The sequence below is a fragment of the Mustela nigripes genome, chromosome 13, assembly GCF_022355385.1.
Source record: "Mustela nigripes isolate SB6536 chromosome 13, MUSNIG.SB6536, whole genome shotgun sequence".
NCBI lineage: Eukaryota > Metazoa > Chordata > Mammalia > Carnivora > Mustelidae > Mustela > Mustela nigripes.
Genome location: NC_081569.1, coordinates 113,979,635 through 114,004,058, shown reverse-complemented (window position 1 = coordinate 114,004,058; position 24,424 = coordinate 113,979,635). Strand labels below are relative to the sequence as shown.

The 24,424-nt window shown below is 53.1% G+C and overlaps 1 protein-coding gene across 1 annotated transcript in view; it reads right to left on the bottom strand.

The window, feature by feature from the left end:
* Nucleotides 1–24,424, bottom strand: part of GALNT16 (polypeptide N-acetylgalactosaminyltransferase 16) — a 93,491-nt gene that overhangs the window by 14,312 nt on the left and 54,755 nt on the right. Inside the window, exons 3-12 of the mRNA XM_059373473.1 lie at nt 19,572–19,729; nt 16,069–16,167; nt 15,176–15,243; nt 14,535–14,600; nt 12,062–12,183; nt 9,332–9,419; nt 7,640–7,724; nt 7,234–7,337; nt 1,783–1,909; nt 429–521 (exon numbers count right to left, since the gene is read on the bottom strand). Of these exons, the coding sequence (XP_059229456.1) occupies nt 429–521; nt 1,783–1,909; nt 7,234–7,337; nt 7,640–7,724; nt 9,332–9,419; nt 12,062–12,183; nt 14,535–14,600; nt 15,176–15,243; nt 16,069–16,167; nt 19,572–19,729 (1,010 nt within the window). The remainder of the gene's footprint in view (nt 1–428; nt 522–1,782; nt 1,910–7,233; nt 7,338–7,639; nt 7,725–9,331; nt 9,420–12,061; nt 12,184–14,534; nt 14,601–15,175; nt 15,244–16,068; nt 16,168–19,571; nt 19,730–24,424) is intronic.

The window sequence follows — 24,424 nt, the reverse complement described above, 5'->3', positions numbered from 1 at the left end:
CTACATTTTGAAAATGCTTAACTAGACTGTCGTCATACGAGCCCAGGACAGGAAAACAGGCTAACAAGATCACAGGCGTGTTTTGAGTGGTGGCCAGACCCCAAGTGTTTTCTGCAGACGGCCCGGCCCTGTCTACTCCCACAGATGTCCTTTCTTCTTCAGGCGGGGTGAACGGGCGCTCTTCTTCCGAAGCGAGCCTCCTCTGGCTGTTGTTTCTCCCCATGCGGCTGCGTGGTCCTCAAGGGCCCGGTCCTGCCCCGCACTGCCTCTCCTACCAGAGCCCCCCACTCCCAGGAGCCCAGCGGGGAGGGGCTCAGTTACCAAGGAGACTGTGAGCGCTTCCCAGGCGTCCACACCATTTTGTGTTTTGTTCTGGTTGTGCTAAGGCGGGTTGGAGGGAGCATAATGGGACTGGTGGAGGGGCCCACCTGCCAAAGGCCTTCCCGATGGCTGAGGGCCGGGCCTCGTAGTAATACTGCTTGTACTCGTCCATCCACACCTCTGCGGTGCGCTTGGTGTTCCTAAAAGGGGAGGAAGGAACAAAACAAAGTCACCAGGGAGGGGACAGAGTGAGGACTGCGATCCACTCTGTGCCGTGCGGGGTGATGCAAAGGAATAGTGATTGGGGTGGGAGAGAGGAGTCGGGTCTGTGAACCTCCATCAGCGCATGTCTGCATACCCTTCACAGTCCCCTGGAGGGCTCTGTTCTGCCGAAATGCCTGCCTGTGGGCGCAAGGAACGGGTACCAAATACTTGTTTGATAAAACATGGGTGACGACCTGAATGTCCATCCATAGGAGAACAACAGTTTTTATATGACGCTGCTACGGGATGGAGGGCACACCCCAGTGAGCAGGTATGGACACAGAAGGACGCCTGTCATTTAGGGTGGAGTGGCAGAAAAGCAGGCCGCTGACAGGACACGCAGCGTGACCCCGTTTATAGAAAAACACAAAGTTATGGTGTGTGTGTGTGCTTCTCTCTACGTGAACTGCATATATGAAAAGGAGTTAAAAGGCCTGAAATGATAGATCAGAAACCTACTCCCAGAAGTTACTTTTGGAGAGACAAGTGGGATAGGAGTCAGATCGGGTAAAAGGAACTTTTGCTTTTTCCTCTCTATATGATAGAAAGAGTAAGAACACATACAGGTACAGATATGTATGCGTTGTATGTTCTGGTACAGACTTGAATTTTGTAATGAACATGGATTACTTTTATAATTATAGAAACAAAAAACGGGGTTGGGGGAAGCAAACCAAAGTAATAAAGCATCCGGTTAGCTAAACTGGGGAGCCACTGCGGCAAACAAGGAAGCGCGGGCCTGACAAGCGAAAGAACTGTCCTCCCAGGGGGGGTCCTCGGGACCCTCTTCCCCTTCCATCCCCACCAGGAGCTCGGGGGATGGCTGGACCCTGTGGCTGGGGACGTAGATGCGTAGACGCTGACCAGCTCAGATTCAGGACAGGACACCCATGACCAGAACCTGGGGCCTGGTGAGTGGAGGGCGGCCCCCAGTTAGGGGTTGGGCCAGTTCTCCAAGAAGCTCATGGACAAAGAGGGTCAAGACAAGGGAGGCCTGGTGGCAGCACTCTCAGTTTCATCCTTCCATGCCTCAGGGTACCTGGAATCCCAGAATTGGAAGGAACAAATGGGGAAACTGAGGCCCAGAAAGGGGGAGGGGCAGCTGCCTAAAGCTACAGGAAAGACCAAAAGGGCTCGTGGGGTCTCAGACCGAGGTGGCCTGGCTCCTAGCCTGGCACTCTTTGCACTGTCACCTACCTGATGTAGGTGAGGGCATTGCCCTCAGGGAAGTTGTAGGGGTGTCGTTTCCTGAAGACATGGCCCACCCGGCTGCAGGGCACGATTTCCAAGCTCCCACCGCACATCCACACCCTGAAGGAGAGTTCTGCAGGAGACAGCAGCTGTCAGGAGGGAAGAGCCCTTGGCAAGTCCCCATGGAGCAAAAATGGGAAGGAGTGGGGCGCCTGAGTGGCTCAGTGGGTTAAAGCCTCTGCCTCTGCCTTTGGCTCGGATCCTGATCCCAGAGTCCTAGGATTGAGCCCCGCATTGGGGCTCTCTGCTCAGCAGGGAGCCTGCTTCCTCCTCTCTCTCTCTGCCTGCCTCTGTGCCTACTTGTGATCTCTGCCTGTCAAATAAATAAATAAAATCTTTAAAAAAAGAAAAAAAAAGAGTGGGAAGGATCTAGCCTCTCGGGTGTCTGCTTGGAGGCACCGGTGGGGCTCGGGGTTTCTGGGCCCGTCTACATGGGATGTTCCTACCCTTGCACACGTTCCTGACTGCTCACTCCATGCATGTGCACACTCCTGCCCCCCACAACACACATCCCTGTCCACACACCCCAGCCCCATTATCTCATCCCAAACACACCTTCTCCATATACACCACATCCACATTCCCTTCATATACAACCTGCCCCACAGCCCCCTGCACACATACCCGCTCCACACTTCCCACCCCAGACACCACACACACACACACACACATGCACATCCTGCCCCACACACACCACACATAGCCACCCCCCTCTATACACACACCCTCCACTGCCGACCGCTATACACCCTGTCCGCATCTGATCCCTGGAAGAGCAGCGGGGAAAGCCCTGCAGCAGCACCAAGACCGTGAGGAGAAGAAAAACCGAATCAACGGCAGCGTCGTTTCCAGCCTCTGCCTGGAAAGCCCCATCCAGATGTTGCTAAGGAAGAACACATCTGCTCATCAGTCCACTCTGAGCATTCACGAGACTGGAACACCAGCCACCAACCAGGCCAAAGGCCGCTCCGGCTGGTGTCTTCCTGGCTCCAGACCTCCCTCTTGGCCCAGGGGGTCCCCATTTACAGGCACCCACTGGCCGCCTTGAGACACGCTTCCTTGTGATAGTGGTGGGCATGCTGAATGAGCTTGGGCAGGACCGCGAGGGACTGTGGTCCCCCTTAGGGCTGGGAGATGCAAGTGGCCATTCTGCCTCCTAGAGGAGGCTGTCACAAACTGCCCGCCCCGCTGTCACTTCTGGCAAGGACCCCCCCTGGGCAGGGGGCTGCACCTTCCATAATCTCTTCCGATTACCCCTTCATATGAACCCTATAGCTGGACAGACACCTCTGACATTAAAACACTCATTCCTATCTCAGAAAATACACAACCCTTGTTTTGTGTTTGTTTGTTTTGTTTTTAATTAAAAAAAAAAAAAAAGAGGGGCGCCTGGGTGGCTCAGTGGGTTAAGCCTCTGCCTTGAGCTCCAGTCATGATCTCGGGGTCCAGGGATTGAGCCCCCCATCAGGCTCTCTGCTCAACGGGGAGCCTGCTTTCCCTTCCTCTCTGCCTGCTGCTCTGCCTACTTGTGATCTCTGTCTGTCAAATAAATAAATAAAATCTTAAAAAAGAAAGAAAGAAAGAAAGACCATTTACTCATGACTTCTAGCCTTGGTCCCTCTTCCCTCTCCCCAGCTGGCAGTACAGACACTCATTGTCCCTGGACAGGCCGGAGGGTTCTCACCTATTGCAACTTGTCAGGGCCCACTGCCTACCCCTCAGCTAACACCTGCCTCTGTCCAGCTTGTGGGCAGCAGAAGCTTCCAGACATGGGCCAGGGGCCAGGGCTGGACATGTGGTATAGCATGGGTGGCCATGTTGATGGGGTTCCCTAGGGCAGCCGGCAGACTGCCAGGCTTGTGTTCCTTCTCCCAGGAAGAGCTCTGCAGCTGGGTCAGCAAGTGAAATTTAGAACTAGGGACGACCTGAAGGACAGAAGAGCTGCATTCTGGTTCCATTCCTACCAGACTAACTTGGTTATGCTAATAAGTCACTTCATCCTGCCAGCCTGCACTTTCCATACTGTTATTGTCACCACCCACAACACATCACCATCACTTACTGAGCCCTTACTATGTGCCATGCTCTAGAACCCAGGTCTAATTCTCACAGCAAGCATGTGAAGCTGGTATTATCACCCTGATGTTTTGTTTGTTTTAATTTTTTAAAAATTTAGGGGCGCCTGGGTGGCTCAGTGGGTTAAGCCGCTGTCTTCGGCTCAGGCCATGATCCCAGGGTCCTGGGATCGAGCCCCGCATCGGGCTCTCTGCTCAGCAGGGAGCCTGCTTCCTCCTCTCTCTCTGCCTGCCTCTCTGCCTGCTTGTCATCTCTCTCTGTCAAATAAATAAATAAAATCTTAAAAAAAAAAATTTACTTATTCTTTTTTAAGTAGGCTCCGTGTCTAGCATGGGGCTTGAACTCATGACCCTGAAATTGAGAGTCCCATGCTCTGTGAACTGAGCCAAACAGGTGCTTCTGTCCCCATGTGTTTTAATCAGGACTGGGAAGCTCAAACATGTTAACTTCTCCAAGACCACCCAAATACCCTGTTGCAGAATTACAATGTCAGGTTCACATTTTGTCCAGCAAGCTGCACTGTTCGAATCAGATCCCTTAGTTCATTCAGCAAAATTTTACTGGGCACCTGTTAATTATGTGTCATACACTGTTCTAGAATCCTTACACACTCGTGGGTAGGCGACAAGAAGTCACTAAAATAAGGGACAAAAATGCAAGTAGACAAGAAAACGAGTGAAATGCGGTCTATCAGATGATACTAAGAGCAATGGAGACTGGATGAAGCAGGAAGAGCTGAAGAGAACCCCTGGGGCTGGGGTGGGCTACAGTTTTAATCTGATTGGCAAGTTCTCCATCCAAAGGGGACATCTGACCTAAGACCTGAAGGAGGTGGGAAGCAAGTCATGTTGCTTTTATGGGAGAAGGATTTCAGGCAGAAGGACCAGCAAGGGCAAAGCTGTGGAGGCTGGAGTAGGCGGCAAGTTCCAGGGCCGAGAGGGGGCCTAGAGGAGGCAGCTCGGGGAGGAGTGAAGCCAGGTGAGAGCGGCAGGAGTTGTGGGCAGAGCTGGTGGAGTGCTGTGGGGGAAGGGCAGATGGCGTGAAGACTGCGGGCTTTGCTCTCAGCGATGGCACAGAGTCCCTGCAGGATCTTGAGCTGAGGACCGACATGATCAGACTACCTTTCAAAAGGCCCTCTAATGGGAATCCCAAGGTTTTCACGTTTGCCACCTCCACTTGCCTCTGGGGCTCTCTGAGGGAACACAGGAACGAGTCTCAGTTTGGGCTTCTTCCTTCCTTCAACAAAGGAATGAAATGAAAGGCCCGAACCCACCAGCAGCAGAGCCCTCCTGACTCAAAACTGCTCCCAGCAGCTGAACGTATGAGCACCAAGGCTAGCCTAAAAATTTCTTTGAATTTCTTCTAAGAAACAAAAACCTTCCCAGAACCACTCTGTGGTTCACCTTTCAAGTTTCCCAACCACTGAGCCCTTGCCTCAGGCTGAATCTGAAGTTAGCCATTTGATCATTTACTTGTTCCTCTGTCAATCACCAGCTGTAAAAAAAAAAAAAAAAAAAAAAGAAAGAAAGAGAAAAGACAAAAGAAAAAAGCTCCTGGATGCAGGAGAGACCATTAGTTTCTCAGTCCTCAGTGTCTGTACAAGAAACTCGCTTTGCCAAACCTCCCTTCAGGCTGAGACTGAGGGCACACGGAGGTCACTTGGGCCCAGAACATGCGGAAGGAGGTTAGAAGGAAGGGTCAGTGCACCCGGGTTCCCAGAATTTACTTCTCCAAATGCCTGTATGCAAATGGTTTCCAAGAATAAGTTACAAAGGGGAGAACATTCCATGCCTCTTTCCACTCCAGTTGGTTTTGAGTTAAGATCAGACCTATGATAAACCCCTGCTGGGGAGTCTGGGTGGCTCCGCCCGTGAAGGGGTTAAGCATCTTCTTTCGGCTTGGGTCATGATCCCCAGGATCCTGGGATTGAGCTCTGTGTTGGGCTCCCTGCTCAGCGGGGAGCCTGCTTCTCCCTCTGCTCCCCACTTGTGCTCTCTCCCTATCTGTCACTATCCCTGTCTCTCTCAAATAAATAAATAAAATCTTAATTAAAAAAACAAACAAACAACAAAAGCCCCCCTGCTCATCTGTGTCCTGATCGAGGAGAGAGTAGAAGGAGCTGCTTCTCACCTCTCAGAAACACAGAATTTGCTCTGATCACCCCTCACAACACTGAAGTTGGGGGCACTACACACACCCGTCAGATGTGGAGCTTCCTGACTGAAAACTGGAAGGCAGCATACCACTGGCCGTATTTACTTCGCAAGAAACTTGGTGAGGATGAACAAGGAAACAGAGGGCTCTGCAAAGAACAGGAGACCCCCCCGGGTCTCTCCCCATCCTTCACCCCACTCCTTGCCTAGTGGGCTGCATCACCGGCTTCCTTCCTGTGGGCTTGGCAGCGTCAGTCAGAGCGGGGACAGGGGAGAGGGAGGGTGGGGGTTTCTCTCCCCTGACACCCTCTGCCTGGGCTATGGGCTGGCTGCGGGTGCCCCAAGACCACAGCTCCTGTCAGGGGGCGCTCCCTCCTCATCTTCCAGACTGAGGGATGGCCACACCTCACAGCAGTCATCAGCCCAGCCCAGGGTCACACTGTCCCAGAGTTTTCCTATGTCTCGCCCACCCTGTGTGGACAGTCTCTTTATAAACCCCCTTATAGTACCCAAGTTGGCTGATCTGTTTATATCAGGCCTTTATCTAACAGAACCTTGCTGGTGACACTGGGAGCTCTCTGGGCTCTTTCCTTTCCTGCTGGAACTTGAGGGCTCCCCTGGCCCCGGAAGTAATGATGATGGCCGCCAGCAGCGTGCCTTGTGTTTTAACCTATCTTCTAGCTGGCACTCATACCAGCCTCTTGAGGAAACCGAGGCTTCGGGAGGCTTTAACTTGCCCAGGGCCAGAGAGCTTGCAGGTGGGAGGGCCAGGATTTGCACCCAGGCCATCTGGCCCCATCCTTACCTCTAACCACCAAACTTGGCTGCACCCCCCACCCCCCCCTGGCTTTTCTGGAAGAAAAATCAGCTGGGGGTTTAAGCTGCAGCCCCAGTTACAGTCTGTCTGCTCTTCCACACACATCTGGCTGTGGGACCACAGGCTCCCCCTGACCTTCTCAATATTTACGAGCTGTGTGGCTCTGCACCAATTACTTAACCTCTCTGTGCCTCTGTTTCTTTATCAGTAAAATGGAGATATAACACATACCCCGAGGAGCTGTGAGATTAAACGAATGAATACATGTGTAGAACAGGCCCTTATGCATAGAATGTGTTCGAGCATGGTTATCTATTATTGTTGTCACTGTTAGTGTTACTTTCAACTTACCAAAATTCTCTCCCCCCCAGATATCCATCTGGGCATCATACTTTCCCAAGTGGTTAAACCAGGACTTGTCGATCACAAAGATTCCTCCAGCTATAACAGGAGTCCTGGGAGCAAGGAGAGGAAAGAGGCAACACATGAACTAGAGAGGCTGGAAGCCCTTCTAGATGGCCCCAGAACACCAGGTCATTTGCCCCAAAATCCCCTACTTGCAGAGTCACAGGGGCAGGACATCCAGCAGCTCCCTGGCCTCTGTCCTCTCTGTCCCTGGGCCCAGAACCGAGTCAGCACTTAGACAGTGTGCCCTCAGGAGCACCAGCAACTGAAACGCACCCCCCCCCCCCGCAGATTCCCATGCTCCTGGCCCAGGGAAGGAAGGGGTCTCTGCAGAGCCCACAGCAGCACTGACCTTATGGGCTTGGTGGGGTCAGTCCGGGCAATCTTCTGCTCAAGAGGGATCTGCTCCCACTTGAAATGCAGGCTCCAGTCAAATCCTAATGGACAGAGAGGGGTGAGGACAGAGCTCAGGCAGAGCTGCTGCCCCTTCATTCCACCAGCCCTTGTCTCCCCTGATCAGAACCCAGTTCGCAGAGGACCCTGGGCAATTCATGCAATCATTCCTTCACTCAGAAGGAGACAGGTCCCTGACCTCATTGATTTACTGGGTAGGACAGAGGCTACAAAAAGAAATCAATAAAGGAATAATCTGCCACAGGTGAAAAGTGCTGAAAAGAGAGGTACCTATGCTATTTTAGTAAGGGTAGTCAGGAAACGATCTCTAAAGAGATCACTTTTGACCTGAAAGTCTGATCCATGCAGGTATCTGGGGAAATGGAATTCCAGGCAAGGGGAACAGCAAGTGCAAAGGCCCTGAGGTGATTTCCCAAAGGAGAAACACCTGGCTCACTTCAGAACCCCACTCAACTCTAAGATCTAAGTAACAGCTGTTTCCATTTTTTGGAAGTCTGGGCCCCAAATAGGAAAACCACTCTGCCCACTAGCTCCTAGCAACAGATTGTGCAGCCTGTCCAATAGAACTTTCTGCAATGATGGAAATGTTCTATATCTGCACTGACTGTCCAATATGGTAGGCACTACCCACATGGGGTTATTGAGCACTTGAAATGTGGCTAGTGCAACTCAGGAAGTGAATTTGAATTTTATTTAATTGTAATTGATTTAAATTTAAATAGCCAAATATGGCTCTTATAGCAGCACAGCTATAAAGTCTAGACCAGAGCTGTCCGAAAGAATGCAAATGATGCAAGCCAGAAATGCAAACTACATATGTAATTGAAATTTTTTTAGGACACCTGGGTGGCTCAGGTTGCCTTCAGTTCTGGTCATGATCCCAGGGTCTTGGGATTGAGTCCCGCATTGGGCTCCCTGCTCAGTGGGAAGTCTTCTTTTCCCTCCCTCTGCCTGCCACTCCCCCTGCTTGTCTCTCTCTCTCTGTCAAATAAATAAATAAAATCTTAAAAAACTTTTTTCTAGCAGCCATATCAAAAAGAAAGAACGTATTAAATTAATTTGAATAATATATTTTAATGTAATAGTTCCAAAAATGTTATCATTCCAACATGTAATCAATATAAAAAACTACTGATGAGATTTTTTACATTATTTTGTAATAAGACTTTGAAACCTGGTGTGTATTTACACTTACAGCACATCTCAAGGCAGACCAGTCACATTTTAAGAGCTCAATAGCCAAATGTAGCTAATAGCTCTTCTATTCGACGGCCTGGGTCCAGGCCACCTCCAGGTGTATGTATTAGGAATTCACACAAGACACTGTCCTAGCATGTCCTTCTGACAGGACTGTAGGCATGGTCCCTGGGCTGACAGCATTTGGAAAGAATGTGTCAGTGTTTGTTTGGAGGGGAAGACACAAGACTAGCCTGGTTTTGTCGCTTATGGTTCCAGAGGGCTTTGTCCCCAATCCCAGAGCTTTCCACCATCCCTTTCCATTTTCTGGAGGTAAGGGGGTGGTGTGAGATGCTCTGGCACAGCTGGGTAGAAGAGCACCAAACCAAGGCTTTAGATCGCCCCCACCTGCCCCTTTCAAGCCTACAGCCCCTACTCTGGGAGATGGACCCACCTCCACGAAGATCTGCAGATGCAGCAAGGTAGGCAAAGTTATCCAGACTGATGACATCGATGATGGGGCTCACCACACGGGTGTGGTCCTAGGGGAGGAATGAGAGATGGTGTGAGGCCAGCGACTCTGTGAAGAAAGGCCCAGCTGCCTGCTCTGAGAAGTTCTCTCCCACCATGAGGCACTCAGCCCTTCCCGCAGGACTGGGCAGGATCTTGGGAGCTGTCCTGCAGCCCCACAGCCAGGCTCCTGGAAGGACCCACTGAGGTCCCATGGGCCCTCCCAGCCTCTTCCTCTCACATCATGCTGAGCCCTGCTGGGATCTCACCTCCTCAGGGAAGCCCTGCTGGATTGCTGCAGGCTGAGGATTTCTTCCTCTTTTAAGCTGCTCTCACAATTACAGACCAGACAATTCCTGGGGCACTGAATCCTATGCTGCCTGAGGTGACTCTTCTGGTGCTGGTCTGAACTGCTGTTTTATTCATCGTTTGTACATGTTTCGGTTGAGTCTTCCCAACTGGACCACCAGCAGCTTGACGGCAGGGACTCTGTGGTCACTGTGCAACCTGGCTGTCGTTCTCTCAAGCCACATCTGCTTCAAGGTCAGATTCACCACTCCCTTCATCCTCCTAGACACAAATCCACCTCCAAAGCATTGGGGGGTAATGTCAATTTTATTAAAGATTTGGGACGTGCGGTAATGGTGTTGGGGGCTTGTGTGATACACCCCATGCAAAACTATCAGCTACCATCAGCCCTCTCTTCCCTCTCCCTCCACAGAGGGACCCAGCCTAGAGGCCCATCTCTCCCCAGACTGTGCTGACCTTCAAAATCCTCTTGTCTGCAATATGGAGGCCACCCAGCTCTGCCCCTCAGTTCACACACACCCTGTCTCAGGACCACAAAAGGCGGGGAGGAGGCGGAGCAGGGAGACCACCCATGGTTTCCTATAGAGCTCTGTGGGGGCCTTGCCTCTGCCTTTTCATAGAGTTTTTTGTTCCAAGGTGTAATTCACATTTTTATAGCAATTTCACTAGCTGTAATTGACACGTGATGAAATTCACCAATTTAACGTGTGCAAATTCGGTGACTTACAATACAGTCACAAGATTGTGCACCCATCACACCTAATTCCAGAACATTTTCATCACCCCAACAAGAAACCCTGTACCTGTTAGCGGTCACCTCCCCCATCCTCTCTCTCTCCAGCCCTTGACAACCACTCATCACCTTTCTATTTCTATGGCTTTGTTTCATTCTGGACATCGCACATCAGTGGAATCATAAAACACATGGCCTTTTGGGACCGTCTTCTTTCACGTAGGGAAGCGTTTTCATCCACATTGTAGCACGCATCACTATTTCATTCCTTTTTATGGCTGAGTAGTAGTCGTGTGGTTATATCCACACACATTTGGGCTGTTTCCACATTTTTGGCTATTCTGAGAGATAGTGCCCTGAACACTCCAGGGTAAGTTATTGCGTGTAGAGGGTATATTTCCGTTTCTCTTGGGGGTGTGCCCCGCAGTGGAAGGGGCATCAGGTAATTTGGTGTTTAAACTTTTTTTTTTTTTAAGATTTTATTTATTTGACAGAGATCACACGTGGGCAGAGAGGCAGGCAGAGAGAGGAAGCAGTAGGCTCCCCGCTGAACAGAGAGCCCGATGTGGGGCTTGATCCCAGAACCCTGGGATCATGACCTGAGCCGGAGGCAGAGGCTTTAACCCACTGAGCCACCCAGACGCCCCTTGGTGTTTAAACTTTTGATGAGAGGAGCCTGGGTGGCTCAGTGAGTTAAGCCTCTGCCTTTGGCTCAGATCATGATCCCAGGGTCCTGAGATCAAGCCCTGCATCGGGCTCTCTGCTCAGCAGGGAGCCTGCTTCCCCCACCTCCTTGTGTGCCTCTCTGCCCACTTGTGATCTCTGTCTGTCAAATAAATAAATTTTTAAAAATCTTTAAACTTTTGATGAACTGCCGGGCTGTAATCTGGCTGCCTCAGATTACGTTCTCACCAGCAATGAGTGAAAGGGCTCCCACTTCTTCACATCCTCGCCAGCCCTCGTTACTGTCCATCCTTTGGTCACGGCCATCCTGTAGGTCTCAAGTGGTATCTGACTGTGGTTTTGACTCGAGTTTCCCTCAAGGCTTAACAATGTTGAGCATCTTTTCCTGTGCTTGTTGGCCATTTGTGTACTTGCCTTGAAGAAATGTCCATTCCAATCCTTTGCCCATTTTTGAGCTTGGTTGTCTTTTTATGGTTGACCCGTGATCACCTCATCCTTCCCTCCACCTGTCTCACCCTCCTCCCCCTTCTAGTGAACTGCTGGCATGTGCTGGGGGCCCCTGTTCTCATCTCTTCTTGGCAACACCAGCCCCCCATTTTCCTCCTTCTCAAACTTTCCAGCCTTGACCCCAAGTTGTTCCCTGCCCCAGCACAGGACCTGTCTCCTCCAGGAGGAAAACCACCCCAACATTCCTAGTTGGAGCTTTACAGCTCACCCAAGTTCATGACCACATGAGTTCTCCCAACAACTCGGTAAGACAAATATTATAATTACCCCCATTTTCGGAGGAGAAAGCTCACTAACATGACATCACTCTGGAGGAAGCAGAACATTTAGGCTTCTACTCTGCCTATCTATCAAGTCAATGACTGTTTACATGCCTTCATGCCAAGAACATGGTGGGCACGTCCCAAGGGGCAGAGCTCCCCGAGGGACAGAGGGACTCACCTCCTTGACCCGCTGCAGCATGGGCTGCAGCCACTCGGTGTTCACTTCGCAGTGGCTGTCCAGAAAGGTGAGCACGGCAGCTGTGGCCACATCTGCCCCACGAACTCGGGACCGGATCAGCCCTGCCATAGGAGTGGACAGGGGTTGGTATGGGGACAGGGCCAATTTGTCTCCCCACCATCCCTGAAAAGGCTCAGGGCTCTGCACCTGTCAGGAGCCAAGGCTTCCTCTGAGTTACTGTGACTGAGCTTTACTTTGTATTTGACTATTTCCTCTGTCCCTCTCTTTTCTTGCATCCACTCATCAACTGTCATTACTCCAGGCTCATTCTCTGAGTGCCCTTCATGTGCCAGACCCTGTTCTGGGCTCTGGGGACACACTGGTAAAAAGTCAGGCATTAGTGAATGGAAAGTGCAACGGAGGGTATTTTGGTACCCAAAGAAAACCAGAAACCAAAACCCTTTCCTCCCTGCCCCGCCCCCCACCGGGGGATCTCCAAGCCATCCCCTTCAGCTGCATCATCATGTGTGACCTGGTGAGAATCTTCTAGACTAAGACAGGCTGGAGTCAGTGTGTCAGCCCCTTCACGTACCTTAAGCATGTTCTTTAACTTCTCTGAGCTTCGGTCTTCTTAGATAAAGGACTCAGAGAAAAAATAACCCCCACCCGCCGGGGAGAGTGCCCCATGTCTAGGAGGTCTCCACGGGCTAGATTCCGATCTGTTTTGGCCCCCACCCCAAACAATCTTGCTGATGGCTCGCCAACTGTCAAATAATGGCCTCACTTCTGGCAGCTTCCCGGTCAGGGCTGGGGACTCGACTGCCAGGGAGAGAGGAGGCCCAGCTGGTGCTAAGAGAGCAGCTGCTGGTGCCCCATGAGCCGTGGAGATGGAGGGGACTCGCTCTAAGAGCTCAGAATACAGTTGCTTCCTGGAGAGAGTTCCCTGGCCATGCCTCTGCCCTGTACTTGGCCTCCATCCATCTGACTATCCATTCATCTGTGCAAAAATCCATCTGTCCCATCCTTGCACTCCATCAGGCTAGCAAGGCAGCTAGCCTTAAGGTTTGCATTTGTGTTGGGCAAACCCCTGGAAACACTATATTCCTGGGCCTAAAGGTACCTACAATCCAGTGCTTGGGAGAAATTACTCTCTGGCTTCTTCCATGCCACTGAGAAGGTCTCCTTGGTCTGACAGGTCTTTCTCAATTATGCCCCTTGCATCTCTCTCTCATACTCTCTCTCTCTCTCAAACCTGTAGTGGTTCCCTACTACCTGCCTTATCAAGTCTAAATGCCTGTCTCTGGCTTCCACGGTCTTCTGCCATCTACCCTCACCTCACCATTTCCCCTGCTGACCAGACCCAGATTCTCTCAGGGGAGGAGGAAGAGAGAGAGGTTAAGTGTAGCCTCCCGCCTCCGGGTTGGAATTCTGGCTCCTCTACTCATCACCCTGGGCAGATCATCCCGGGCAGAACCTCCTGAGGTCTCACTTCCCATCTGTGCAAAAGGGAACAATGGACTGTTAGGAGGAGGGACTGTGAGGATTTAGGCAGAGTGGATGCCTCCTATGGGCGAGCATTTGGGAGGAGGGCTGTTAGTATTACAGGGACACCTGGGCCTGACCAGCGCTCGTGCCTGCAGAGCCCTCAAGCCTGGACTGCCCTGCCTTGCTCCCTTCACCTGTTCTACCATGCCCTCACCCAGTCGAGGCCCTCTCCCCTATCACGCCCCGCTCCTGGGGTCTCTGATCTACTGCACATAATCATGACCAACCTGTCCCTGAGGTGGGTCCTGACTCCTTGGCCTTATGATGTGTTCTCCAAGAGCAGGGGCCATGTTTTGTAGTTCTCTTGTGTCTCCTAGAGTGCCACATACAACACTAGGCCATGTGGCTGATGCCCCAAAACACCTCTAGATGGGAAGTGAGGCTACATATGCTTTATCATGCCCTCTGGGGACACCTGGGGGCCTTAGTGTCTGCCTTCTGCTCAGGTCATGATCCCAGGGTCCTGGGATTGAGCTACACATCGGGCTCCCTGCTCAGCAGGAAATCTGCTTCTCCCTTTCCCCCCACCCCTCCCCCTGCTTGCGCACTCTCTCACTCTCTCTATCAAATAAATAAGATCTTAAAAATTAATAATAATGCCCTTTGGTTTTCTCAAAGCATTTCCATATAGTTTAGCTCATTTAAACCTTACAACAGCCACGCAAGACAGAAAGGGTCTATTATTAACTCCACTTCTCAGAAGAGACAACCCAGGCAGCCAGAAGTACAGCAACTTGCCCACAGTCATGCCATGGTCGGGGCTGACCCGGGCTAGCAGAAGGGTCTTTCCACAGCCTTTGGTCCTGGCCACAAGGAATGCAGAAGGAGCATGCTGGCTTAGTGGGACATGGTGCCAAAAGGGAATGGGGAGGTGCAGAGGTGTAGACCGAGATTGGTCTGCAGAGGCACCCAGGGTCCAAGAACTCACCTTCCCGCCGATCATTGCGCAGGCACTTGACCTTGGGGATCCTGGTCAGGAGCAGACAGTCTTCAGCTGAAGGTGAAGAGAAGGAAGCAAACTCATTCAGATATGGACGTCAGACCACAAGAGGTTTGGTCACCCCTGGAACTGCCCAGAAGGTGTCTCACAGTAGGTCCAGGGAAAGGGCTGAAGATGGGGAGGTACGCAGGGGCATGGTCATCTCTATGGCCAAAGGATTGCCCTGTGCCCCACTCCCAGGCCAGACTGAGGACTCCTTATGGCATTGCCCCCAGGGGGCAGCAGAGAGCACCAGCAGGTCAGCAGGGAGTCCAGCCAACACCCCCACCCCAACCCCGCAGCCACACTGAAGGGACAAGCCTCAGAATAAGGCATTTGTAATAACAAAGGATGCTGCTGATGTTGCTTCTGTCTTTAAAAAGTGTCATTTCACTAGTGGCAAAACAACCCCACTCTTTCCCCTTCCTTGGCACCTGGGAACAGAGTCAGGGAAGGCACCTAGAAAAGACTAAAGATCCCGGGTAGTGGGCAGAGGTCCACCCGTGATATCCAGCCCGGCCCTGAGAGGGGCTCCATACTCTAGGCAAATGAGTGTGGAAGACTGCACATAACAGGAGGTAGAAGCTTACGATCTGAACTGAAGTCATCCACTAAGATGATCTCCTGGATCAGGCTGGCTGGAGTTCGGTTCAGGACGCTGGAGTGATGGGGACAGAGGAGCCTGGATTTAGGGTTCAACTTCCACTTACATCTCCCTGCCCCAGGGCTCCCCCATCACCCAGTTCAGGGACCGGCACACTAGCCAAGAGCCAAACTCCTGGGCCCTGGTGAGAGGCTGAGGAGGAGTGTGCCTCTCGGGCTCTTCCGAGGACCTGCTGACCCTGGGATGGCCAGATGGTTTGTGGAAACGGCCCCAGCTGAGTCACCAGGACAGGACCTGTAGCTGCTTAATAAGCCCCAGCTAGGGCGGGGAGGGGGAGGGGTTGGCAGCCCCTAGCTGGGCCTGGGACGGCCCGCCTGCTTTCCTTCCCACCATCCTTCCTCTTCCTCTTCCTCCACTCACTGGGAAAGAAAACCCAAACTTCTTCAATCCCTGGAACAATCCAAATCCTATTCTCATTAAAGAAATGGGGTAAGCAGGAGTTAAACTTGACCACAGGGCCAAGTGAAGGAGGACACAGACCTCCCTCTGAATCCGTTGACCGGCACCTCCCAGGCTGGCATCCATCGTCCTGAGGCCTTCCGCGCCCATCCCTGACTCCCTCGGCTCCTGACCCTTGACTATCTGCCTCTGTCCTGCAGATCTGCCCTTGTCCTTGCGCATTCCTATAATCCCAGCCATATTTCTGGGGTCTCTCTGACCCCGATTCACCAGCTCCAGCTTCTCAGAAGGACAGGATTCCCACACCCTCTGGCCGGGCGCCCTGTCTCCATGTCCCCGTCCCCCCACCCCCCTCCCCGCAGGGGCTTGGCAGAGCTTCCTGAGGCCTCACGAAACGAGGGTCCCCGAGATGGGGCTTACCTCTTCACGGTGCGCAGGAGGGTAGAGCGGGCCTCATTGTGGAATGTGATGATGACGCTGGTGGCCGGCAGGTCCGCAGAGTAGGTTACAGACGGGCAACTGAGAATGGAGCACAGGGGTCAGAGGGCACCATGAGGGCCTCCTCAGGGCAGGCTTGAGGCTTCTCTCTGTCCAGCCTGCTGCCCCCAGGAATACCTCTGTGGGACAGAGAAGGCAAACCTGAAGCCAGGCTGTGAGGCTGCCCTTCCCCGCCCACATTCCCCCGACTCAGCCCATCCAGCCTGGAGTCCTTGGAGGGAAGCCACAGGCCGAGGCAGCTTCCCAGGCCTGGTCATCTTTACCAAAGACCTTGCAGCCCCTGTCAATGAGCTGTTTAGAAGGGCCCTGACCTTCATGACTGTGTGGGCACCACTCCAGGCCTGGGGACGTAGCCCTGGGCCAGCAGCCGGATCTCCCCGCCTGCCAGAGAGAGACAAAATGGGGGAGACGGGGGTGGGGGTGGGGGGGGCAGCCTCTGCTTTGTGTCTGGCATCCTGTAGCTTCTTTTTCTTCTCCTGGCTCACGCCATTTGGAGGATCTGGAGAGGAATCGCCCCTCTCCTATCCTCCTGTGACTCCCTCCCTCTCGCTGCCCCAGCAGGGACAGCTGGCTGGTGACCCGGGCCAGGGGCGCAGCCTCACCGCTCCAGGGGCCCGGACTCCTGGAGCACACAGAAGCCTCGAGAAGACCCTGAACAGTGCCTGCCAACCCCCGCGGCTCTGTGCTCCTCTTCTCCGTCTCACACCACATTTTTAGCCATTGGCTTCCCCCTCCTCAGGAAAGGGAATTAAAACAATCCATTCCTGCCAGCCTCCATCCCGGTCGCTTCCGCGGATGCTTTTGTGCGTGTTCCTGGGGCCGGCGGGAAGGCAGCTGGTTTTCATGACAATCTTCTTTATTACAATTGCTCTCCGACTATTCCAGCAGGGACGGTTTTTTCATTCCGGCATTCACACCCTGACAGCAGCTTACAGCTGAATTCCCAGGCCCATTTCCTGCCCGGCAGAGCAGACGGGGTCAGTAAGGCAGGAGTCCCACCAGCCCGGGACCCCCATGGGAGGAATCCTGTGAGGCTTTGGTGTAGGGAGTAGGGGGGTGGGGTGGAGGGGTAGGGAAGTTCACCTCTGCCCCCTGAGAAGCCAGGCTTCCCAAGTGCATCCTCCCAGAGGTGTGTAGACTGGGGTGGGGGGACTGCTGAGATGGGGAGAAGCAGCTACCTCTGGCCTTCCGGGCCCCCCAGCACTGACCTCTAGGGTCAGTGACTATGAACCCCAACCCTCTGGTGCCCAGGAAGGAGAGAATCTGGATAGTGATGCCCATTCTTCACCTGAAAGGGGCCAACCTACCCGTGCCCCATCTGGAGAGTTGACTTGACGTCCTCCCGACCGGCCTCCTCTAACTCTCCCCCGCTCTGCATTTCTCTGGGATTTACAACTGTGATGATGGGAATTTATCCTGGTCCCAGGAACCAAGAGCCTCTGAAGAGGTTGGCCCCAGGCCTGTGTTTCAAGTTTGGGGCTGATAGGGCTTTTTCTTTGTGATGCAAGAGGTCTGTCTTGCCTGGTCTCTCTGTTCCCCTTGAGGGGGGCTCCCTAGACTGAGGGCTGGACTAGGAACTAGCCTGACCATTTAGAGACCAGCAGAAGCTGCAGTCTGGAGGGAGAAGAGCAAGGCTCACCCCAGCACCTGAGAGCCCTTACCTCTGTCCGTTGCTCCTCCTACACACGCATGCGCGGGCACCCGCACCCCCACCCCACCCCATCCACCTCAGGCTTCTGGGAGGGCTGGCAGCCACACAGGAGCAGGAAGGGAGGCTGGCCTCAACACCCCTGCTTTGGATTCGAAGAGTCTCATTTTAAAACGCGTGTCATCCCAAGAGGGATTCCTCCTTTAAGTTCTTCAGTGAACACCTGAGAAGGTATGAGGGGGGCTTCATGGGAGGGAGGGCAGAGGTGATCCAGGCTAACCCTGTATCCGTTCAAAGATTTGGGTCCGTAGAATCTCCAGGCCTTGGGGTCAAGGTTTGCCATGGCCAGGGTTGCCAGGAAAAGTCCTCAAGTAGGGCTGTGTGGACATAGTCTTGTAGGCCCCACAGTGCAGGTGGACTCTGCACCAGGACTGACTGAGAAAGAACTGAGATCTGAGCTGGCCATTGGACCTGGGCGGGGGGTGAGTCTTTCTGAGTGGCAGGATAATTGTCGTACTTGGTAGCACGAGTTTCTGGAGGCTGGAAGTGCTGATGTCAGGACAGTTAGGACAGTCTGGGGCTCCCCCAACTCCATGTCCATCTCACCCTGAAGGCTGCCCAGTCCACTGGATTTCAAGCTCCCTTCCAAGGTGCTAGAAGCATGTCCTCTTCTCTTATCTCTCACACCCCTTTTGTGCTGCGGAGGACCCGCTTCAGAAGGAAAATCAATCTTGACCTGCATCATCCCCACCTACCCTTAGACCAGGACCACCAGCCTGGTGCTAGGTACACAGCTGAGTCCCACACAGCCCTCGTTGGTCACTCAATACTGCAGGCACGTGGCTGAGTCTGCTTCAACAACCCTGTTTGCACAGAGCACAGAAGAAGCCTCCAAACCAGCCTGGGTTGGCAAGGAACCTTCCCCAGACGAGAGGTCACTGAGAAGAATTATGAAAATGCAAGTGGGGGGTGGGGGTTTGGGCAGGGGAAACTGTGTGCGTAGATGAGGGGAGGGACAGGAAAGTAGAAGACTGTGGGAGTATCGAGTCCTAGGTGAAAAGGAGCAGTGGCTCAGGGCCAGGAGAGGTGGCTTATGCTTCAGGGTAAGGACTTCAGACTGTTTCCAGAGGTGAGGGTAGGAAGAGGGCACTGGAGATGGTGACTATGATCTAGACAGGACTCATCACGGGCCTGAACCAAGGAGGGGGCGTGGATGGCTTGCCCAAAGTTGGTCACTCACACCAAGTGGAGTCAGAGTGGGGATCATTGTGGAAGGTGTCCCTTGGTCCTGCTTTGGGGCCTCTCCCACCTACCACACTGGGAGAACCAAGAGCAAGGCTGGGAAGCGTTTCTGGGAATTGCTGAGGAAATGGGGGCCACAGGGCAGGAAGAGGAGAAGGACAGGGATTCTGATGCCCAGAATCCCTTGCACAGTGTGGGCAGGGTCGGTGGCCCCTCTTCACCTCAGGCATCATCGGCAGGCCCACCCACCCGCTCCGACCTCCCTGTGGTCCCGTGGCAGCTCACGCTTCCTGGGACTCCAGACTGAGGTGCTGAGGGGCCTTACCGGTACCCACCGAGTCTCCTTGGCCATCTCAGGCCCTCTGGAAGTCAGTGAAACAGAGGAGACAAGAGAATAACTGAGAGTGAGGGTTTGAGGGTCTTGACAACCAGACAGAGCCTGAAGAAATCTTTCTCATTTCCTCAGTCCATGTGAGGAACGGAAGTGAGCTCACAGGTGCCGGCCCTTCCCTCCAGGGCACAAGAGAGGCTGTACCTGTAATGGCGGGTGTCCCGGATGGCTCGGTCGGGGCTCAGCTTGTCACTCTCCAGCTGGTTGAAGGCATGTTGCCTGTAAGGGTCCTCTCCGGGCTTCAGCTGCTTGGCTGCCAGGTACGCCTTCTCATCGAAGCCTCTGGAAGGTGTTCCTGTCACCTGAGACAAAGGTCAGCATCAGAGGGGTGAGAGGCAGGAGGATAAAGCAGCCACTGTGTGGGGCCAGCAGCGTTACCTCATTTGTACCTTATCCCAACTCTGTGAGCAGGAGATGGTTATTTCCCCCCCTTGTACAGATAGGGAAACTGAAGCTCAAGAAGTTAAAAAAAGTACCCCCACGTGTACAGGGAGCATATGGAAATTCTCTGTACTTCATGTTCTGTTTTATGCCCCTAAAGTTCTGGATTCATACCAGTTGTTCCGATCCTTAAGGTCAGTCTCTTGAACAGTGGTCTTTGTTGGATTTGGAGAAGGTGACCCCCAATATGAAGTGTCCTGAGGGGACCACCAGCCAAGCTGTTGGTTGCCAAGCAACATACAGCATCCTAGGGATGAACTTGGGCCTGACACAAGACTGGGCATGCAGTGCGACACCAAGAGTTTAGACGAGCTGCTGTGTTTAGAGTTTAGAGTTTAGAGAGCTACCTGTGAGGACACACAGGCCCCTCGTGGCTCGTGCTAGAGCTGTCAGAACACGAACGCAGTCAGTGATGCCTCTTCTCGGGGATGGTGCTTGCTGCTGACCTCGCCCCATGTCAGAGCGGCTGGCTCACTGCTGCTAAGTGCCAGGGAGTGAGGGATGACATTGGCCATGGCCCAGCCCCTCTTCTCTTAGCCACACCCCACTCTGTGCTCCCAAAGTCCACCCATGAAAGACCCTGGGGAAGGACACATCTGAGATGAATGGAGAGACAGATGGATCTTGACATCTCATTATTTGAACCAAACTCTGGGCTAGATGTTCCCCCAGAGTGCCTCGAAATAGCATCAACCACTAGTGAGCATATCCACTGCAACCCTTCCACCTGCCCGGCAGCCCAGGCTGGACCTGTGGGCCCCCAGAGATAGCAGGAAGGTAGGTGAGGACTGTTCAGACCCAGAACTCTGCTTGAGGACCCCATCACAGGCCTCGCCCCAGAGTGATGGTCCCTGGAAGGCAGCCAGACCTGGGGAAAGGAGACCGAGGTGCTGGGTGATACTGGGGGACATCCACAGCAGCCCAGGGCCTCCATGAAAGCCTACCCCGGGCCTCACCAGACCAGAAGGCAGAAGGCTCCAGGGGGCTAGTAGCTCCTTCAAGGATGCCTGTCTGTTGAGTTCTGGCCTCCAGGGGCATCCTGTGCTAGGAGCCAGCCCCTGAGCTCCTCAGGTCGGAGCTGGTGAGAGGGCTTTCCTTGCGTCCACCAGGCCCAGCCCCATGCTAGACACAAGTGCTCAGGACAGTGATCACCTCTGTGGTGGCCATGCTGTGACTGATACTTGGAGTTGGTGCTACACCAAGGGCTGGACATATGTGGCACAGCTCCCATGGGCTGGAAATCCATGGAAGGAGGGAGGGAGAAGGAGAGGAAGTCTGTTTTGACCGGAACCTTGGATTGCTAGAAGGACCCAAACTGTCCAACTTTGAGAGTGAGCATGAGAGGTCCTCTGGGTCCTCTGGGTCCTTCCCACCTGGGAGAAGGATGGACGCTAACTCTGCCCCCACAATTCCTCCCAGCCCAGGTCAGAGAAATGGAAAGCAGCCTCCAGTTGATGTCCTAGGTAAAATAAAAGAAAAACTGCAGAAGCTCCCAAACAGAGAATATGCCACTGAATTATCCTGCGAGGCAACTGTGGGAAATAACTGTGCTTGCTTATTTAGGACTTCTGGCCACACTGCGGGCTCAGGAAGCCTCTGAGTCCTCATCCCACACTCACCCATCACCCAAGAAACATGGATTGAGAGCTGTGCATCTACCACTAGGCCTTGGGACACCCCTCAGCAAGTTCCAAGGCCTATCTGATCATTCATTCATTTGTTTAAGAATGCTTGAATTCAGGGCGCCTGGGTGGCTCAGTGGGTTAAGTGTCTGCCTTCGGCTCAGGTCATGATCTCAGGGTCCTGGAATTGAGCCCTGCATCAGGCTCTCTGCTCAGCAGGGAGCCTGCTTCTCCCTCTCTCTCCACCTACCTCTCTGCCTACTTGTGATCTCTGTCTGTCAAATAAATAAATAAGGGCGCCTGGGTGGCTCAGTGGTTGGGCCGCTGCCTTCGGCTCAGGTCATGATCTCAGGGTCCTGGGATCGAGTCCCGCATCGGGCTCTCTGCTCAGCAGGGAGCCTGCTTCCTCCTCTCTATCTCTCTCTGCCTGCCTCTCTGCCTACTTGTGATTTCTCTCTGTCAAATAAATAAATAAAATCTTTAAAAAAAAAAAAAAAAAAAGAATGCTTGAATTCTTTCCCATCCCAGCCTGCTGCCTTCCTGAGCCTCAAGGCCTCAGGTGACGCTTCCTCAGGGCTGTACAGAATATTGTGGAAGACAGAGGGCTGGGCCAAGGTGCACCAGAGAAGTTCCCTCCAGGGCCTCCAGACTGTGCTAGACATCCTCAAAGATGCTGTTCAGAAGCATCTTCTGCTCCCTTCTGCAGACACATAGCCTGGGTGATGCTCCAATGGTCCTCCAAGGTCAGACCCTTCACCTATGAGCTGCCTTCTTCATGTGTGAAGAAGGGTGCTGGGGAGACACAGTCCCTTCCCCCTCCCAGAGATCTTAGCCTTGCTTTCACATTGACCTACATCTCTGGGGCCTGCAGCTGAAACCCCAGCCGGCCCCGAGTCAGCCAAGTGGAGGGGACACGGAGGAAGGACTGTAACTTCCTGTCTCCCTGGAGCCTCCCTGGCCTCTCCTTGAAGTGACCCAGAGCTCTTCTACCTGTTCACAAGCCCACACTGCAGCTCATTTTCTCCCAACTCTTGAACGCTCCTTGCCCTTTGGCCTTGTTCTTTGATCTTGAGACTTTCAGGACTTTGACTCTCCCCTGGGTTCTGCAAACTCAACATCTCAAAACAAATTCGGCACTGAAGAACAAAGCTGCTGCTTCTCCTGCATTGCCTGTTGCAGAGGTGGGAAGTCCCAGCCTCCTGGTCCTCCCAGGAACACACGCAAGGGTCACCTGTGATGTCCTCCCTGATGCTCCATAGCCGGACCGAGACCACTGCCTTGTGTATCCACAGCGGTGTCCTATGGGCTCACCACTGGTGCTGAATCAACAAATATTTCCTCCAAGTCTAGTGTGTGCAGACACCGTGCAAGAGGCTGGGAAGATGGAAATAAACAAAAGCACTACAGACCCCAGAAATCTGGGACCCTGGATCACCCCTCACAGCTCCCCTGTCCCATGCTGGACATGGCCACGCAAGATCAGGAAGAAACCCTCACCCTCAACCTCAGATCATGGGTAGCTGCAGAAGTGGCCATGGAAGCTGGTCCCACCCGAACTCTAGCTGGAACAGGAGTCCAGGGATGGGGCACGTGCCACACACTGGGGACCAGGGAATGCTATTCCCCTTCTCCCCAGTTTTCCCACTCATACTGCTTACTAAGCACGCTGGCTAGGGGTCAATGCATCTTTTGGCTCTAGGCTGCGGGACTGTGAGGAGCTATATAGGGATCAACCTGGGAGACCCGAGATCCTGGGCTTGGAGCCAGGTGGAGTCATTCTATGGGACTTGTCCTGCTGCCCTTTCTGGAGGGGATGAGGGTGCTTGGAGCTGCTTGTGGAATTCACAGACATCTGTGCTTTTCTGCTCTTTCTTGTTTACTAGATGGTAAAAAAGAGCTCCCAGCGCCCAGCATATAGTAGGTACTGAACGGATGTTTGCAGAATAAAGGAATGAATGAGAGAGAATGAATGAATACCTAAATAATGTCCCTGCTCTTACCTATACTTACCTATAATCAACAATAAACTTACCTATAATCAACAGGGGAGAAAACCACAGTGAACAAAAAGGAATCCTCTGACAGGTCACATGATCTTCAGGGGCTTCCCCTCTCCCTCTCCCTCCGCACAGGCCCCGGCAGAGCTCACAGTGGCCCAGGACACTATGAGCGGGGACCCAGTTCCCTCAGGGGCTCGGGTTCTGGTGTTGTTCCCTCCCTGGCTCTGGTCTGGCCACACCAGCCTCCTTATGCTCCTTGAGCCTGCTGGCTCCCTTCCCCTCAACCCTTCTGTTCTTCTCTTTTCTGGAGGGCTCTTCCAGATGTCTGCACGGCTCCCTCCTTCACCCCACTGCAAGGCTCTGCTCAAACCTCACTTCTCCTGTGAGCCTTCCCTAGCCGCCCCCCTACCTGTAACACTATGACCCGAGCTCCACATTCCCTATCCTACTGCCTTGTTCTCAATTTCCTTCTAGCACTGGCTGTCATCTGATGTTCTAGGTATATTTTGCTTAGTTATTTTGTCTTTCTGACTGCTTCTCCCCACAAGAATATGAGAGTCGCCAGGGCAGGGATCATCTGTTTTATTTAATGCTGGATCCCAAAACCTGGAACAGTGCCTGTTGGTAGGATTCTAAATCAATGGTTAATGAATACGTGAGCAATTAACGGTCATGACCCTACTCGTCCCCTTGTGCACTTGGCTAACACATTCCTTGGAATGGACGTGGACCAAGTTGGTGGCAGGGTAGTTTCTGCTTGCCTTGGGGATCTCCTTCCCACTCATGTCTCCTGGCAGGACTGTTAATCACTGTCCTCCTGTCCTATCTGGACCACCACAACCACGGTGGGCACAAGGCCCAGGCGAGGCTGATCTCTTACAGAGTCTGGTAAAGCAATCGTCATTTGACTCAGCCTGGGCCAATTGGAATCCAC